The 14,629-nt window shown below is 50.4% G+C and overlaps 1 protein-coding gene across 3 annotated transcripts in view; it reads left to right on the top strand.

Moving 5' to 3' along the window:
• Nucleotides 1-207: 207 nt before the first annotated feature.
• LOC144299119 (immunoglobulin lambda-1 light chain-like) overlaps nt 208-14,629 on the top strand; it is a 228,115-nt gene continuing 213,693 nt past the window's right edge. For all 3 annotated transcript variants that reach the window (XM_077874468.1, XM_077874466.1, XM_077874467.1), the window contains exons 1-2: nt 208-268; nt 422-717. In XM_077874468.1, coding sequence (XP_077730594.1) covers nt 223-268; nt 422-717 — 342 coding nt within the window. In that variant the 5' untranslated portion in view covers nt 208-222. The remainder of the gene's footprint in view (nt 269-421; nt 718-14,629) is intronic.

Below are 14,629 nucleotides of genomic sequence, written 5' to 3' on the forward strand. Positions count from 1 at the left end.
TTTTGGACCAGAAAGCTTCATGGAGGCAGCTGGGGACTCTGCTATCCTTCTCAGTCACCTGTTCTGCCTCTCAAATGGCTAACACAGTTAGAGTCCCAGGGAGGATTACATTTGCATAACTACTAAGGATTACTGCCTCTTGTGCCTGGAGGGAATAAAAGAAGCCTGGGTGAGCCTGCCCTGCACTGGGTCTCAGGAAGCAGAGCTCTGGGCACGCCCACCATGGCCTGGACCCCTTTCCTGCTCCCCATCCTCACCCTCTGCACAGGTGCTGTCCCTGGCCCTGTGCAGCCCCTCGGCCCCCGCAGGATGGAGATGGGTCTGACCTGAACCCTGAGGTCAGCCTCAGCAAAACCTCACTATTGGGTCCCTAGGATAAGCCCCTAGGCCTCACACCAAGCCCTCCTCTCCTGTATTTCAGGATCCATGACCTCCACTGTGTTGAATCAGGCTCCCTCCGTGTTGGTGGCCCTGGGACAGATGGCAACAATCACCTGCTCGAGAGATGTCTTAGGGAAAAGATATGCATATTGGTACCAGCATAAGCCAAGACAAGCCCCTGTGCTCCTAATCAATAAAAATAATGAGCAGGATTCTGGGATCCCTGACCGGTTCTCTGGCTCCAACTCGGGCAACAAGGCCACCCAGACCATCAGTGGGGCCCGGGCTGAGGACGAGGCTGAGTATTACTGCCAGTCCTATGACAGCAGTGGAAATGTTCACAGTGACACAGGCAGATGGGGAAGAGCGACAAATCCTCTTCTCCATCTGGGTCTTCCTCTCCTCTGGCGACAGGAGGCCTATGGACAAGCAGGGGGCAGGTCTGGCCCAGGCCCTCATATGTGAAGTTCCCCGGCCTCCACCCCCACCCCGTGCTTACCAGGAGTTCTGCACAGGGACGGACAATGGGGCATTTGTGCTGACAGACTCGGTTGCCCTGGTCTCTGGGCCTGGGTATGAACTGGAGATCTAGGGCCTGGGTGGGGAAAGACACGGGGAGCCTTTTCTCTAGTGCACAATATCTCTACATTCTCCGTGTACTATGAGCCACTGTTCACACAACTGACCAGGATCAATGTCCAAATTTCCCAGAACAGCTGAGCTGCTAAAGCCCTAGGCCATAAGTAAAGACCCCTCCACCTGCATGGAACAGATCGGGACAGTAGACAAGGGGGCCACCCACACTGCTCTTCAGGACTCACAAGCCCCCCACTGCTGCCTGGAGTCCCTGACAGCTCACAGGGGTGCAACTCATGGGGAAGTGCTGTTGGCCCTGAGATCTGCTGCCCCCCGATCTGTCCCTTCTCAGGGAGCCTGAGAAGAATGATGTCCTGATGCCTGGATCCCTGTCCTGCCTCATGCCCCCAGGTCCTGTGACGTCCCAAAGATAGAGCTCTCTGCAGGAAGGAGCCTCATCTGAAGGTGAAACTCTGTGGGTTGCTCTCGTTCTACCCAAGATGATATCCCTTCTCCTTCCACTCCTTCCAGATTTTTTACATAGGCACTTCTCCATCTCAGAGTCTACCTCCAGGACCCCATTCTGGGGCGGCTGGCATCACTACCACAGTCCTCAGGATCAGAGAAGGCCCCAGATATACCCATGACCTCTCGGGTTCTCTCCCCCAATCCCCAGTGTGCATGTCCAAACTCCCTGGAGATGAGATCACTTCATCTATTTTTATACAGTGAGAAAAGGACCAGACACACCAGGTGCTCTGGGTTCTGACAGACAGTTGGAGAGTCACATCCCCCCTGATGGTAATTTGGGGTGGATGGGGACAGTGCCCTCGTCCTACAGAAAGGCCAGAAGACATGCCACCACAGGAGACCCACAATGGGTGTGGCCACAGGTCTACCCCACATCCTGCACAAAAATATCTCTTTACACACGTCTGACCCAGAAATATGGACAGAAAACAATGATATGAAATGAGTTCAGTCTGTCAATGCGATACATAAGAAGCCACCAAGTCTCCCTTGTCCACAGGAGATCCACTCAGATCCATTTGTCTAGTCTCATTCTTTCCCTCAAAAGAGGCAATGTCCGCAGAAAGGACCCCAGACTCGACACTTCTTTGGGCAAGTGCTGCACCACAGGGTCGATCCTAACCCAGAGGAATCTCAACATGGCAATGGTCTGAATATTGTATGAATATAGGAGAGAAGCTGGTAGAGACTGTGTGCTGTGTCACCAGAGCAAGGGTGTCCACCCTGCTCCCCCACTCACAGCATAAATCTATGAGGCAGGGCCTCTGTCTCCTTCACACTGATCCCCAGGACAGAATGTCTCCCGGACCAAAGTGGGGCTGAATGAATGTTCACTGAGTGTTCTCAGATCCCTGGATGTGGAGCAGGAGCCACCACCACACTATTTGGGCCCAGCACCCTAAGTCTGCACCAGTAAGAGGCAGTCTCTGCGTCCTGTGTCCCCCAGGCACCCAGTCCTGCACCCCACCCATGACCGCCCAACAACCCAGAAGTGTGTGCTCTGAGGCTCCAGGGGCTGTCACCTCCTCAGCTGTGCTTATACCAATGTCCGAGGAGAATATGACCCCACCTGCCTGGTCTAGAGGCTGGCAGGGTCCATGAAGAGAAGAGTAACTTCTGCCCTGGGGCAGCAGGGCAAGAGCAGGGAACAAGGATGTAGCAGTGGGCTCTACATCTCCACCTGGACCAGGGAATTCCCTGGGCCTCCTGCAGCCAGCATGGAGCGGCCACCAGGGGGCAGCAGAGATGACCTGGTGAAGCCACCTGCATAGGGGGTGAGCCTGGTATCAGGGGTTCTAACAGGAGGGGGGCTGAGTAGTGACTGCACACTGAAACCTGCGGGGAAAGGTGCAGGATTTCTGCAGTATAACCTTGGACACTGATGTGAGTTCTGACCAGTGTCTCTCAGACTCAGGGGTCTCATAGATTTGCCTCTGTCACTAGCCCAGCTCCAGGACTTCATGGCTCTCCTGCCACCCCATTCCTGCTATATTAGTCACTGCCAGACTTAACTGAAGGTCTGGTACTGTCTCTGGCACTGAGAGCACCCAGGGGACACTTAGACACAGCATCTATGTCCTGCCCCAGGTCAACCCGCATAGACAGTAAGCAACCACACCTACAGAGCTTGCAAGACCTCCATGTGCCCTTAGCAAGGGGAGAATTTTGTTGAGGCTTGATGCTCGCAAACAGGGAAATGGAATAGGACGCGCAATGCCCTCAGGCTCCTCATGTCTCCCAGGTGCAAAGGCTACAGAATCTAAGGGAGGAAACCAGACCCCACTAGACACAGAGATTAAAGCACAGTCCCCAGGTCTGAGGCTGGGTCTGCAAGGGGCTTCCCATCCACTTCCTTGTCCCTTGGGTCTGAGCCCTGCTCTCAAAACACAAGCTCTTCAGAAGGAGCCCCTGAGCCCTGGCTGATTTGCATGACCAGCAGGTGTCTCCAGCAAGGGGATAAGAGAGGCCTGGGGGTAACCTCTGCCCAGGCTGGGACCTGGGGAGCAGAATCAGGGTGCCTCCACCATGGCCTGGACCCCCCTCCTCGTCAGCCTCCTGGCTCTCTGCACAGGTACTGAGCCCTGGTCATACCCAGGACAGCAGCAAGTTTCTGGGACCAGCCAAAAACTGACCCTGAGTCCAGAACAGGGTGCCTGGAGAGGGTAGGACCCGAATGAAAAGGCTGGAGGAGTGAAGTCTTACCACTAGCTCACTCACTCTGTGAGAGTCTGAGGGGCTGACACGACCCAGGGAAAATTAATGTTGTCTCCTTTGTTCAAAGGCTCCATCCACCAGCTATACCCACGGTACCAGGGGTGAGATGAGAGGAGGTAGAAACAGACCCCCAGAGACTTGTTGGGGCTGAGGTCAGGCACGTGGGGTTCTCTTTGAATTGAGACCGAGAGGTGGGAACCCACCTCTCCTTTTCTCTCTTGCAGGTTCTGTGGCCTCCTATGTGCTGACACAGCTGCCATCCATGAGTGTGACCCTGAGGCAGACGGCCCGCATCACCTGTGAGGGAGACAGCATTGGAAGTAAAAGTGTTTACTGGTACCAGCAGAAGCTGGGCCAGGCCCCTGTACTGATTATCTATGATGATAGCAGCAGGCCGACAGGGATCCCTGAGCGATTCTCCGGCGCCAACTCGGGGAACACGGCCACCCTGACCATCAGCGGGGCCCTGGCCGAGGACGAGGCTGACTATTACTGCCAGGTGTGGGACAGCAGTACTAAGGCTCACAGTGACACAGGCAGATGGGGAAGTGAGACAGAAACCCTTTCTCCCATCTGTGTCACCCTCCCCTCCAACCCCGGGCTGGTCACAGAGCAGGAGCAGGTCTGCCCCAGGTCCCCTCATCTGAGGTCCCCAACCCTACTTCCTACCCAGTCCTCAGCACGTGTGCACCTAAGGTTCAGGAGAGCATTCACAGCTCACAGCACTAAGTTGCCCTGGTTCCCAAGGCCTGGCTGTGAACAGGGGCCTGAGGGCCTGGGGAGAAAAAGACACGGGAGACGTTGGCCAGGGGCCATGCGCATTAATTTCCATCACCATCTTGGGCTAATGGTCCTCCAAATGACCAGGCTGAGCACTCCAGTGTTTCCACTCAGCTGAGCTCCTGAAGCCCTAGGGACCTTGGTGGAGCCTTCCCTCCCTGTGTGGACCTATCAGGAGCAGGAGACATAGAAGGTCACGCACACCTCTCTTCTGGCTCACACGGCCCCCCACTGCCTAGAGCCCCTGACAGCCTACAGGGGTGCAACTCGTGGAGAAGTTCTGTTGGCCCTGAAACCTACTGCCCAAGGCTCAGTCCCCTTCTCAGAGAGCCTCAGATGAAATGATGTCCTCATGCTGGATCCCGGCCCTGCCTCATGCTCCCAGGTCCCTAGAGGTCCCAGGGATGAGCTACTTTACAGGAAGGAGGCCTCATCTGATGGCTCATCCCTGTGGGTCACCCTCCTTCTGCCCAAGCTGATATCCCTTCTCCTCCCAGAATTTTTACACAGGCACTTCTCCATCTCAGAGCCTCCTTCCAGGATCCCATTCCAGGGTGGCCGGCAAAATAGCCACAGTCTTCAGAGAGCACAGAAGGCCCCAGGATATACCCACAACCTCTCTAGTTCTCTCCCCCAATCCCCAGTGTGCGTGTCCAACCTCCCTTGAGGTGAGATCATTTCATCTATTTTATAGAGTGAGGAAAGGACCAGACACACCAGGTGCTCTAGGTTGTGACAGACAGATGGAGAGTCACATCCACCCTGATGGTGACTGGGGGAGAATCGGGTCAGTTGCCTCGTCCTACAGAATGGCTGGAAGATATGCAATGGCAGGAGACACACAATGGGTGCGGCCACAGGTCTACCCCATGTCCTGCACAAGAATATCTCTCTACACCCACCTGACCCAGAAGAATGGACAGAAAGCAATGGTATGAAATGAGTTCAGTCTGTCAATGCAACATGTAAGAAGCCACCGTGTCCCCCCTTGTCCACAGGAGATCCACTCAGATCTACACAAACCACAGCCTGCAAATAAAGGGAATATCGGGTCCTTGCTTCCACCTGATAATGTGCAACTGTCCCGATACAACCACACATAAGTTCTTTCTTCCATAGGAGGATACAAGCTACTCTTTTGTCTGCTAGGGATATTGATCTCTGTCTCACCTGATTTGTCATCCTCAACGTCAATACTGAGAGAGAAAGTTTGCTCCTGTGGACACACCTGATATTAAGTGCTGATGGGCTGACACAGGTGGAGGAAACAGAAACATCTGATGACAATGTAGCCAGGTGCATTCCTGCCACAGAAGGTGAAACACTAGATCCTTCTGTGCTGCTCATTTCAGCCACTACCCTTTGCTCAGAGGAGGTCTGTAACTACTCTCCTCACCACAAACCCCAGGAGCCCCTTCCTTCAGAAAACACCTGAGCTAGTGATCATCCCATCAACTGGGCGGGACTACAGCTTCCTTCAGGAATTCTGGTCCATTATCAGACCTGCTGAACTGGAATAAGGTACAGTCATGACTTTATCACAAACCCAGGAGCCCCCGGGAGCCCCTGAATTCATACATACCCCTGCCTGACCCAGATGTGCAGAGACATCAGTTTCCCCGTGACAGCACAACTCACCCCAGCTAGCGCCCTCTCTTATCCTGACTCATCCCAGGAGGAGCTGAAAGGAGACTGGGTACACTAGGTACCCCCATAGCCGGGGAGGTAGTGTTCCCAGGGACATCACCCAACCCCAGAATACACTCGTGTGGCTGGACACAGACTATATTTTTTTAAGATTTTCTTTATTTATACATGAGGGACACAGTGAGAGATGCAGAGACGTAGGAGAGTGAGAAGCAGTCTTCCTGCAAGGAGCCGATGCAGGACTTGATCCCAAGACCCCAGGATCAGGCTCCCAGACAAAGGTAGATGCTCAGTCACTGAGTCACCCAGGCTCCCGACAGAAACTAATCTTGAACCATATTTCACACATCAGTACAGGCTCTTAACTGAATGAAGCTCAGGTGCCCAGAGTAGGACATTAAGGCCCTTGTCCCAGGGGGCCCAGTAGGACCAAGGGAGATAAGCAGAGGAAGTGAGACTTTCCATGGAGCCTGGACCCCCACCCTGTGAAGCTCAGTGAACACACAGTCCCCAGAGGAGGGGGGAGCCCCAGGACACAGGTGCAGGTGGAAGAGGTGAGGGAGGGTGAGGCCTGGGCATCGGTGGGTGGAAGAGCTCCCGGTCGAGCCGGTGGCACTGGTCCTCCGAGGAAAACACTCTGAGCAGATTCACCTGTACTCGACAGCTCCCGGCACAGGTGAAAGGACCCCAGGGAGACACAGTGTGAGGCTCCAGGTCCAAGCTGTCCTTCCCAACAGACTCCGTGAGATCAGGGCCCTGTCGTCAACTGTGTCCTCACAGCTCCCTCCTTAGGGCTGGGACAGTCACTGCAGACTCAGCCTCCCTATCTCTCTCAGGCCCTCTCTACTCGCCCCCTCTCACTTGCACACCCTGCCTCCCCTGACCCGAGGCTCACATTCACTCCATGTCCGTCAGCCTGGGCGGGCACAGGATCCACTGCTTGGGGAATGAGCTCACCTGTGAACATGCCTCTCTGCCCTGCAGAAGCCAAGCCAGTCCCCCAGCCAGTCATACAGACATGAGTGACCATCCAAGCCCGATTCTGAAGCTGTAACATGGGGAACCCGCCCCACTGAGGATGAGCAGACTTAGGGACAGAAGAGAGTTGACCCCAGATGTTACAGTTACCGTGGCAATGGGAGCACCCAGCAGTGATGGAGGGGACACAGAAGGATGTGCGGTGGGACACACACCCTCCTCCATGGCCCGGCTCTCCCTCTCTCCTGCCCTCTGAGCAGCTGCTGGTCAGGCCTCAGGATCAGGTGTCCTCCCTGGTTTGGGACCTACCCTTAAAGGGAGGAGACTCTCACAAGCTCTCTGCTCTCCCCCCTCCCCTCCTTGCTCGCTCCTCTACATCTCAGGGGACAGGTCGAAACTTTTCACGCAAAGCTGGCTACCTTGTCTCTAGAGACTTTATGACATACATCATGTGGGCACAGAGGTCATTAAGTGTCACTCAGGAGGGGAGACAGTGTCTCAGACAGCACGGTCTGGTGGTAATCATCTTCTCCTGGGTGCAGGTGGCCTGGATGGGCCCCAGGGGCTGCGTCACCTCTGGGTCTTGGGCGAGGTGTGCCCACCCCATGAAGGGCTCCCTGGGGCTTTCTGAGAGAGATACACGTCCTTGATGCCCCAGGCCCTTCTCCCAGGGTTTTACAGAATCTGTAAAGGAAGTGCAGACACCACCTGGGGGCCACCTGGTAACTTCCTCCTGGACCACTGTCCTCCCCGGGCCTAGGGCCCATCACCTGCACGAGGCAACTCTGACCCTTAGCTCAGGTCTGACCCCCATGTACTCACACCTTCAACCAAGTGACCATGAGTGGTGGCCACGGCTGCATCAGGGCACGTCTGTCCTCTGATGGGAAGGACTTTCTTCCAAGACTTAAATAGCACTTGTACATCAATGGAATTTCTCTTCATGATTCTTTGCATTGTTCTTTCGAAATTTATTTGGACACAATTGCTTGAGGTTCAAAGACCAGATGAGCAATTGACTAAGAAGACCAGAAGTTTCCCTCTATTTCCACTCTGGCTCATCAGGTTGACACCCTCGTGGGAGTGAGAGATGCAGGACAGAAAATCATTTTCTCCTCACTCATGAAAGAATGGCAGGTACAATTGCAATCCTTCCTCTAAAAATTACTTACCGGGCAGCCCAGATGGCTCAGTGGTTTACACAGCCTTCAGCTCAGGGCGTGATCCTGGGGTCCTGGGATCGAGTCCTGCGTTGGGCTTTCTGCATTGGCCATCTTTCTCCCTCTGCCTGTGTCTCTGCCTCTCTGTGTGTGTGTGTGTGTGTGTCTCTCTCTCTGAATAAATAAATAAATCTTTTAAAATATATAAAGTAAAATTTACTTACTAACCTGATGAACTAGAAAGTCGGTCTTACGTAGGAATCCCTTGCAGGAAATAATCATTCCAGGGAGTTTTCAGGTTAAAGGAGGGTGGAAAGTTTTCTCTGGAGAATTATATGTGGTGATTCTCCCCATAGAGTTGCTCAATAATGGGACATTTATTGCGTGGTGCCTCCCTGGTCCCCAGGTGGCCTTCTGACCACTTGCCTGCATCACCAGTAGGCAGCTGGCAGACTGAGAGGAAGAAGCTCAGGACCAACAACATTCTGGCTGAGGTTACCCCAGCTCCTCTCAGCCTGTGCAAGCCCCATCCACCAGCAAGGCCCATGAGTTCCAGGCACTGAGAGGAGGGGAAGGTGGAAACAAGAACCAGAGAATTCCTGGGACTGAGGCCAGGCAGGTGGGTTTCTGCTTGAGATGAGACCTGGCGCCAGAAGTCAACCTCTCATCCTGTCTCTTGCAAATTCTTTGGCGTCCTATATGCTGACTCAGCAGCCATTGGCAAGTGTAAACCTCAGCCAGTGGGCCAGCAGCACCTGTGGTGGAGATAACATTGCAGAGAAAACTGTCCAATGGAACCAGCAGAAGCCTGGCTAAGCTCTCATTATGGCTATCTATAAAGGTAGTGATCTGCCCTCAGGGATCCCTGAGCAATTCCCTGACCCAACTCGGGGAACGGGGCCTCCCTGAACATCAACGGGGCAAAGCCGACGACGAGGCTATTACTGCCAGTCAGCAGACATTAGTGGTAAGGCTCACATTGACACAGACCGATGGGGAAGTGAGGCTCAAGTCCCTTCTTTATCTGTATCACCCTTCCTCCAACGTCAGGGACCTGTACACAGAGCATGAGTAGGTCTCAGCCAAGTCCCAACATCTGGGGGACCGAGGCTGCCCCCCTCCCATCCCTGCAAGCGAGCTCTGCACACAGCGAATTCGCAGAAAAGGTGGACACATTTATTGTGACTGTGTAATCTGCACCTGTAAGCACATGAATGACCGTATTTGTAAGAGCAGATACAGAAGACATTGTACAAAGACCAAATCTTTTAAAACTCCCTGGAATGATCACCACATGTTCTGAGATGGAAAAATGCAGACATGAGATTGAAAAAAGATTGGATGCTGCAGCAGGAGACATTAGTCATCTTGAGTCACAGCAATAGAAACTGTTCAGACTGAAGCACAGAGAGAAATAGCGAAACAATTGAATAAATCCTCTGTTTAGGTAGGACATTTTCACTGCCCCTAAAGATGAGTCACTGGAGAAACAGAGGCAGAGGAGATGAAGGATGGGTGGTGATTGAAGATATGTCTGAGGAGGAGGGGCAAGATGGCGGGAGAGTAGGGTCCCCAAGTCACCTGTCCCCACCAAAATACATAGATCGCTTTCAAATCATCCTGAAAACCTAGGAATTCGGCCTGAGATTTAAAGAGAGAACAGCTGGAATGCTACAGTGAGAAGAGTTCACCCTTCTATCAAGGACAACTTGTTTTTTGGCCACTCTGCCCTGAGCAAAATGACTAGAAGGAAAAACTCACCTCAAAAGAATGAATCAGAAACAGTCCTCTCTCCCACAGAGTCATAAAATTTGGATTACAAGTCAATGTCAGAAAGCCAATTCAGAAGCACTATTTTAAAGCTGCTGGTGGCTCTAAGAAAAAGCATAAAGGACTCAAGAGACTCCATGACTGCAGAATTTAGATCTATTCAGGCAGAAATTAAAAATCAATTAAATGAGATGCAATCCAAACTAGAGGTCCTAAGGATGAGGGTTAGCGAGGTAGAAGAACGAGTGAGTGACATAGAAGACAAATTGATGGCTAGGAGGGAAACTGAGAAAAAAAGAGAAAAACAATTAAAAGATAATGAGGACACGTTAAGGGAAATGAATGACAGCCTCACAAGGGAAAATCTATGTTTAATTGGCATTCCTGAGGGCGCAGAAAGGGACAGAGGTCCAGAATATGAATTTGAACAAATCATAGCTGACAACTTTCCTAATCTGGGAAGGGAAACAGGCATTCAGATCCAGGAAATAGAGAGATCCCCCCTAAAATCAATAAAAACCGCTCAATGACCTTGACATTTAATAATAAAGCTTGCAAATTCCAAAGATAAAGAGAAGATCCTTAAAGCAGCAAGAGACAAGAAATCTCTCACTTTTACGGGGAGAAATACTAGATTAACAGCAGACCTCTCCACAGAGACCTGGCAGGCCAGAAAGGGCTGGCAGGATATATTCAGGGTCCTAAATGAGAAGAACATGCAGCCAAGAATATTTTACCCAGAAAGGCTCTCATTCAGAATAGTAGGAGAGATAAACAGCTTTCAAGATAGGCAGGAACTGAAAGAATATGCGACTTCCAAACCAGTTATCCAAGAAATATTAATGGGGACTCTGTAAAGGATAGAATAAGTCCAGGGGAACAATCCACAAAAACAGGGACTGAATAGGTATCATGATGGCAGAAATTCATATCTTTCAATACTGACTCTGAATGTGAATGGGCTTAATGACCCCATCAAAAGGTGCAGGGTGTCAGACTGGATAAAAAACAGAACCCATCTAGTTGCTTTCTACAAGAGACTCATTTTAGACATAAGGACACCTACAGCCTGAAAATAAAAGGTTAGAGAACCATGTACCATTCAATGGTCCTCAAAAGAAAGCAGGGGTAGCCATCCTTATATCAGATAAACTAAAGTTTATCCCAAAGACTGTAGTGAGAGATGAAGAGGAACACTCTATCATACTTAAAGTATCTGTCCAACAGGAGGACTTAAAAATCCTCAATATATATGCCCCGAATGTGGGAGCTGCCGGGATATCAATCAATTAATAACCAAAGTGAAGACATACTTAGATAATATTACACTGGTACTTGGTGACTTCAATGTAGCGCATTCTACAATCGACAGGTCTTCTAAGTACAATATCTCCAAAGAAACAAGACCTTTAAATGATACACTGGATCAGATGGATTTCTCAGATATCTACAGAACTTTACACCCAAACGCAACTAAATACACATTCTTCTCAAATGCCCATGGAATTTTGTCCAGAATAGACCACATACTGGGTCACAAATCAGGTCTTAGCCAATACCAAAAGATTGGGATCGTCCCCTGCATATTTTCAGACCACACTGCTTTGAAATTAGAACTAAATCACAAGACGGATTTCAAGCATGTGGAGGTTAAGTACCATCCTGCTAAAAGATGAAAGGGTCAACCAAGAAATTAAGGAAGAATTAAAAAGATTCATGGAAACTAATGAGAATGAACATACAACTGTTCAAAATCTTTGGGAAACAGCAAAAGCAGTTCTGAAGGGGAAATACATCAATATTCAAGCATCCATCCAAAAACTGGAAAGAACTCAAATATAAAAGCAAACCTGACACCTAAAGGAGCTAGAGAAAAAACAGCAAATAGATCCTACACCCAGCAAAAGAAGAGAGTTAATAGAGATTCGAGCAGAATTCAATGAAATAGAGACCAGAAGAACCCTGGAACAGATCAACAAAACCAGCAGTTGGTTGTTTGGACCCTGCTCCGACTCCCTGCGAGCACCTTTCTGTCCGGGAAGGTTGGTGCAGCTCCTACTCCTCTTGGCGGGGCTCTCCTGTCCTGGGGGCGCTGGTCAAGGCCTTAGCCTGGCTCCTCGGGACCCCTCCACATCGGATGCTTTTTATTTCTTTATTTCCTTTTTTCCATCTTCCTACCTTGATAAAAGCGTGAACTTTTCTCACTGTAGCCTTCCAGCCATTCTCGCTTTAAATCTCAGGCCGAATTCATAGGTTTTCAGGATGATGTGAAAGTTATCTAGGTAATTTGGTGGGGACAGGTGACTTCGGGACCCTACTCTTCCACCATCTTGACCCCTCGGAAAATGGGGAAAATTAACAAGGCAGGAAACCACAAATGTTGGAGAGGATGTGGAGAAAGGGGAACACTCTTGCCCTGTTGGTGGGAATGGGAACTGGTGCAGCCACTCTGGAAAAATGTGTGGAGGTTCTGCAAAGAGTTAAAAGTAGACCTGCCATAGGACCCATCAATTGCACTGCTGGGGATTTACCCCAAAGATACAGATGCAGTGAAACGCCAGGACACCTGACACTCCAGGGAGCAGTTGTAATGGAAACATATTTTCCCATATTTTGGAGGTCAGCATTCTGAGATCTAGATGCCAACAGAGTTGTGCCTGTTTTGGAGGCTGTGAAGGAAAATCTGATTCATGACTCTCTTCTAGCTCCTGGTGGTTTTCTGGCAATGTTTGGCATTCCTTGGCTTCTAGATTCCTTCTCTATCTTTGTACAGTGTTTTTCCTTCACATAGTCTGTCTGCAAATTTGTGTTTTTATAAGCACACCAGTGTAAATGGATTAGGCCGCCTCCTCATAGCAACCTTTGTAATTTAACTGATTACATCTGCCATGATCCTCTTCAGTAGAAGGTCCCATTGAAACATAGTGGGGCCTGGGTTTTAAACATCTGAAGCTGGGAGCAGGGGGACATAAATCAATGCACATGTCTCTTTGGCATGTTTGATCTCTCCCTTCCCATGGGGATTCTGCTGTTGAATGGGTACCACAGAGTTCTCAGGGTTCAGGTGGGGCATAACTGACAACCCCGGAGAAACTCTGACCATCTCCTAAATGGCCCATGCCTCAATGTTGACACCAAGGCCTGTCCCTGCTCTCTGATTTTCTCCACAGTGAGCGAATGACTAACATGTCTAGGGTGGCCTCCACTTTCTCCCAGTCAGATTATGAGTGAGAAAAGGATCTAATCATCGTAGGGGGGGTCCAGTGCCAGCTGCCTTGGTGATGGAGTCCCCACAGAACATGAAGCTGATCTGCTTCTCCTCCAACTGCAGGTCTAGGTCCTCCTGAGCCCGCCTCAGCTCTGCTGTGGACATGACATGTCTAGAGCGTTTTTAAGGCCTCTTGCCCTTCTCTGGCGCCCAGAGGGGGTCAGTGAGAGGTGTCCTGGTCTGTCTGTCCCAGGTTCTCTTCCCTCAGTGCCAAAAACCCCAGCCTGAGCCCCCCAGCCCGCCCCTGTCCAACCAGCCTCCATGCTGCCCTCTGTGGTCGAGTCAGAGGACGCACACTGAGTGTCAACCCCTGGGATTTAGGGTGGCAGTTTCTACACAACTATGTTCTCCTTCCTAGAACTAGGAGGTTACAAGTAAGGCCAACTCCAGTGAGACAACCGGGATAAGAAGACACATATGGCACAGTGTAGACCAGCATAAATACTCCTGCTCTAACTCTGCAGGGACATCCATGTTGGCTTTGTCTCTGTTAGAGAACAAGGACAATGTTCCTGTCCCAAAGACCCAGCAAGCAGGACAGCAGACTGAGAGGATGTGTCTCCTGTGACCTATGACAATAACAAGTGCCTCTCATGGCCAGTGGTGTAGTTAATGTGTTTCTTTGTTTTATAATAAATTTATTTTTGATTGTTGTTCAATTTGCCAACATACAGAATAACACCCACTGCTCATCCCGTCAAGTGCCCAACTCAATGCCCACCACCCAGTCACCCCAACCCTCCACGTCCTCCCCTTTCACCACCCCTAGTTCGTTTCCCAGAGTTAGGAGTCTTCCATGTTCTGTCTCCCTTTCTTATATTTCCTACTTATTTTTCTCCTTTCCCCTTTATTTCCTTTCACTATTATTTATATTCCCCGAATGAATATGTTTCTTTGTGGGTCTGTGTGTGTGAGAGACACAGAGGTAGAGATAGAGACAGAGAGATAGATCCAGAGAGTGAGAATGAATGAGAGAGATTTTAGAGTTTTCAGGAAATCTGCCAAGTTTCAATATCCCAAACCTATGACATACTATGTTTCCATACTATCCCTAATCTTCTGAACTCCAGTGACTATTCTCAATGTTTAACGATAAAGGACTTAAAAAAAGGAAGAAGGATTAAAACTCAATTATGTGCTTAACACATATGAAGCACAATTCCAAGAACTACACGTTTATTGAATTCTTTAATCGCAAATACTCTATGAATAAGCATTCTGATCATCACCCCGATTTGCAGGTGCAGAAGCTGAGGCATGTAGGATGTGTAACTTGCCTGAGGTCAAAGCTAGAAAGTGGCCAATCCAGCAGAAAATCAAGATA

Source organism: Canis aureus, chromosome 27, assembly GCF_053574225.1.
Source record: "Canis aureus isolate CA01 chromosome 27, VMU_Caureus_v.1.0, whole genome shotgun sequence".
In the NCBI taxonomy this organism is placed as follows: Eukaryota; Metazoa; Chordata; class Mammalia; order Carnivora; family Canidae; genus Canis; species Canis aureus.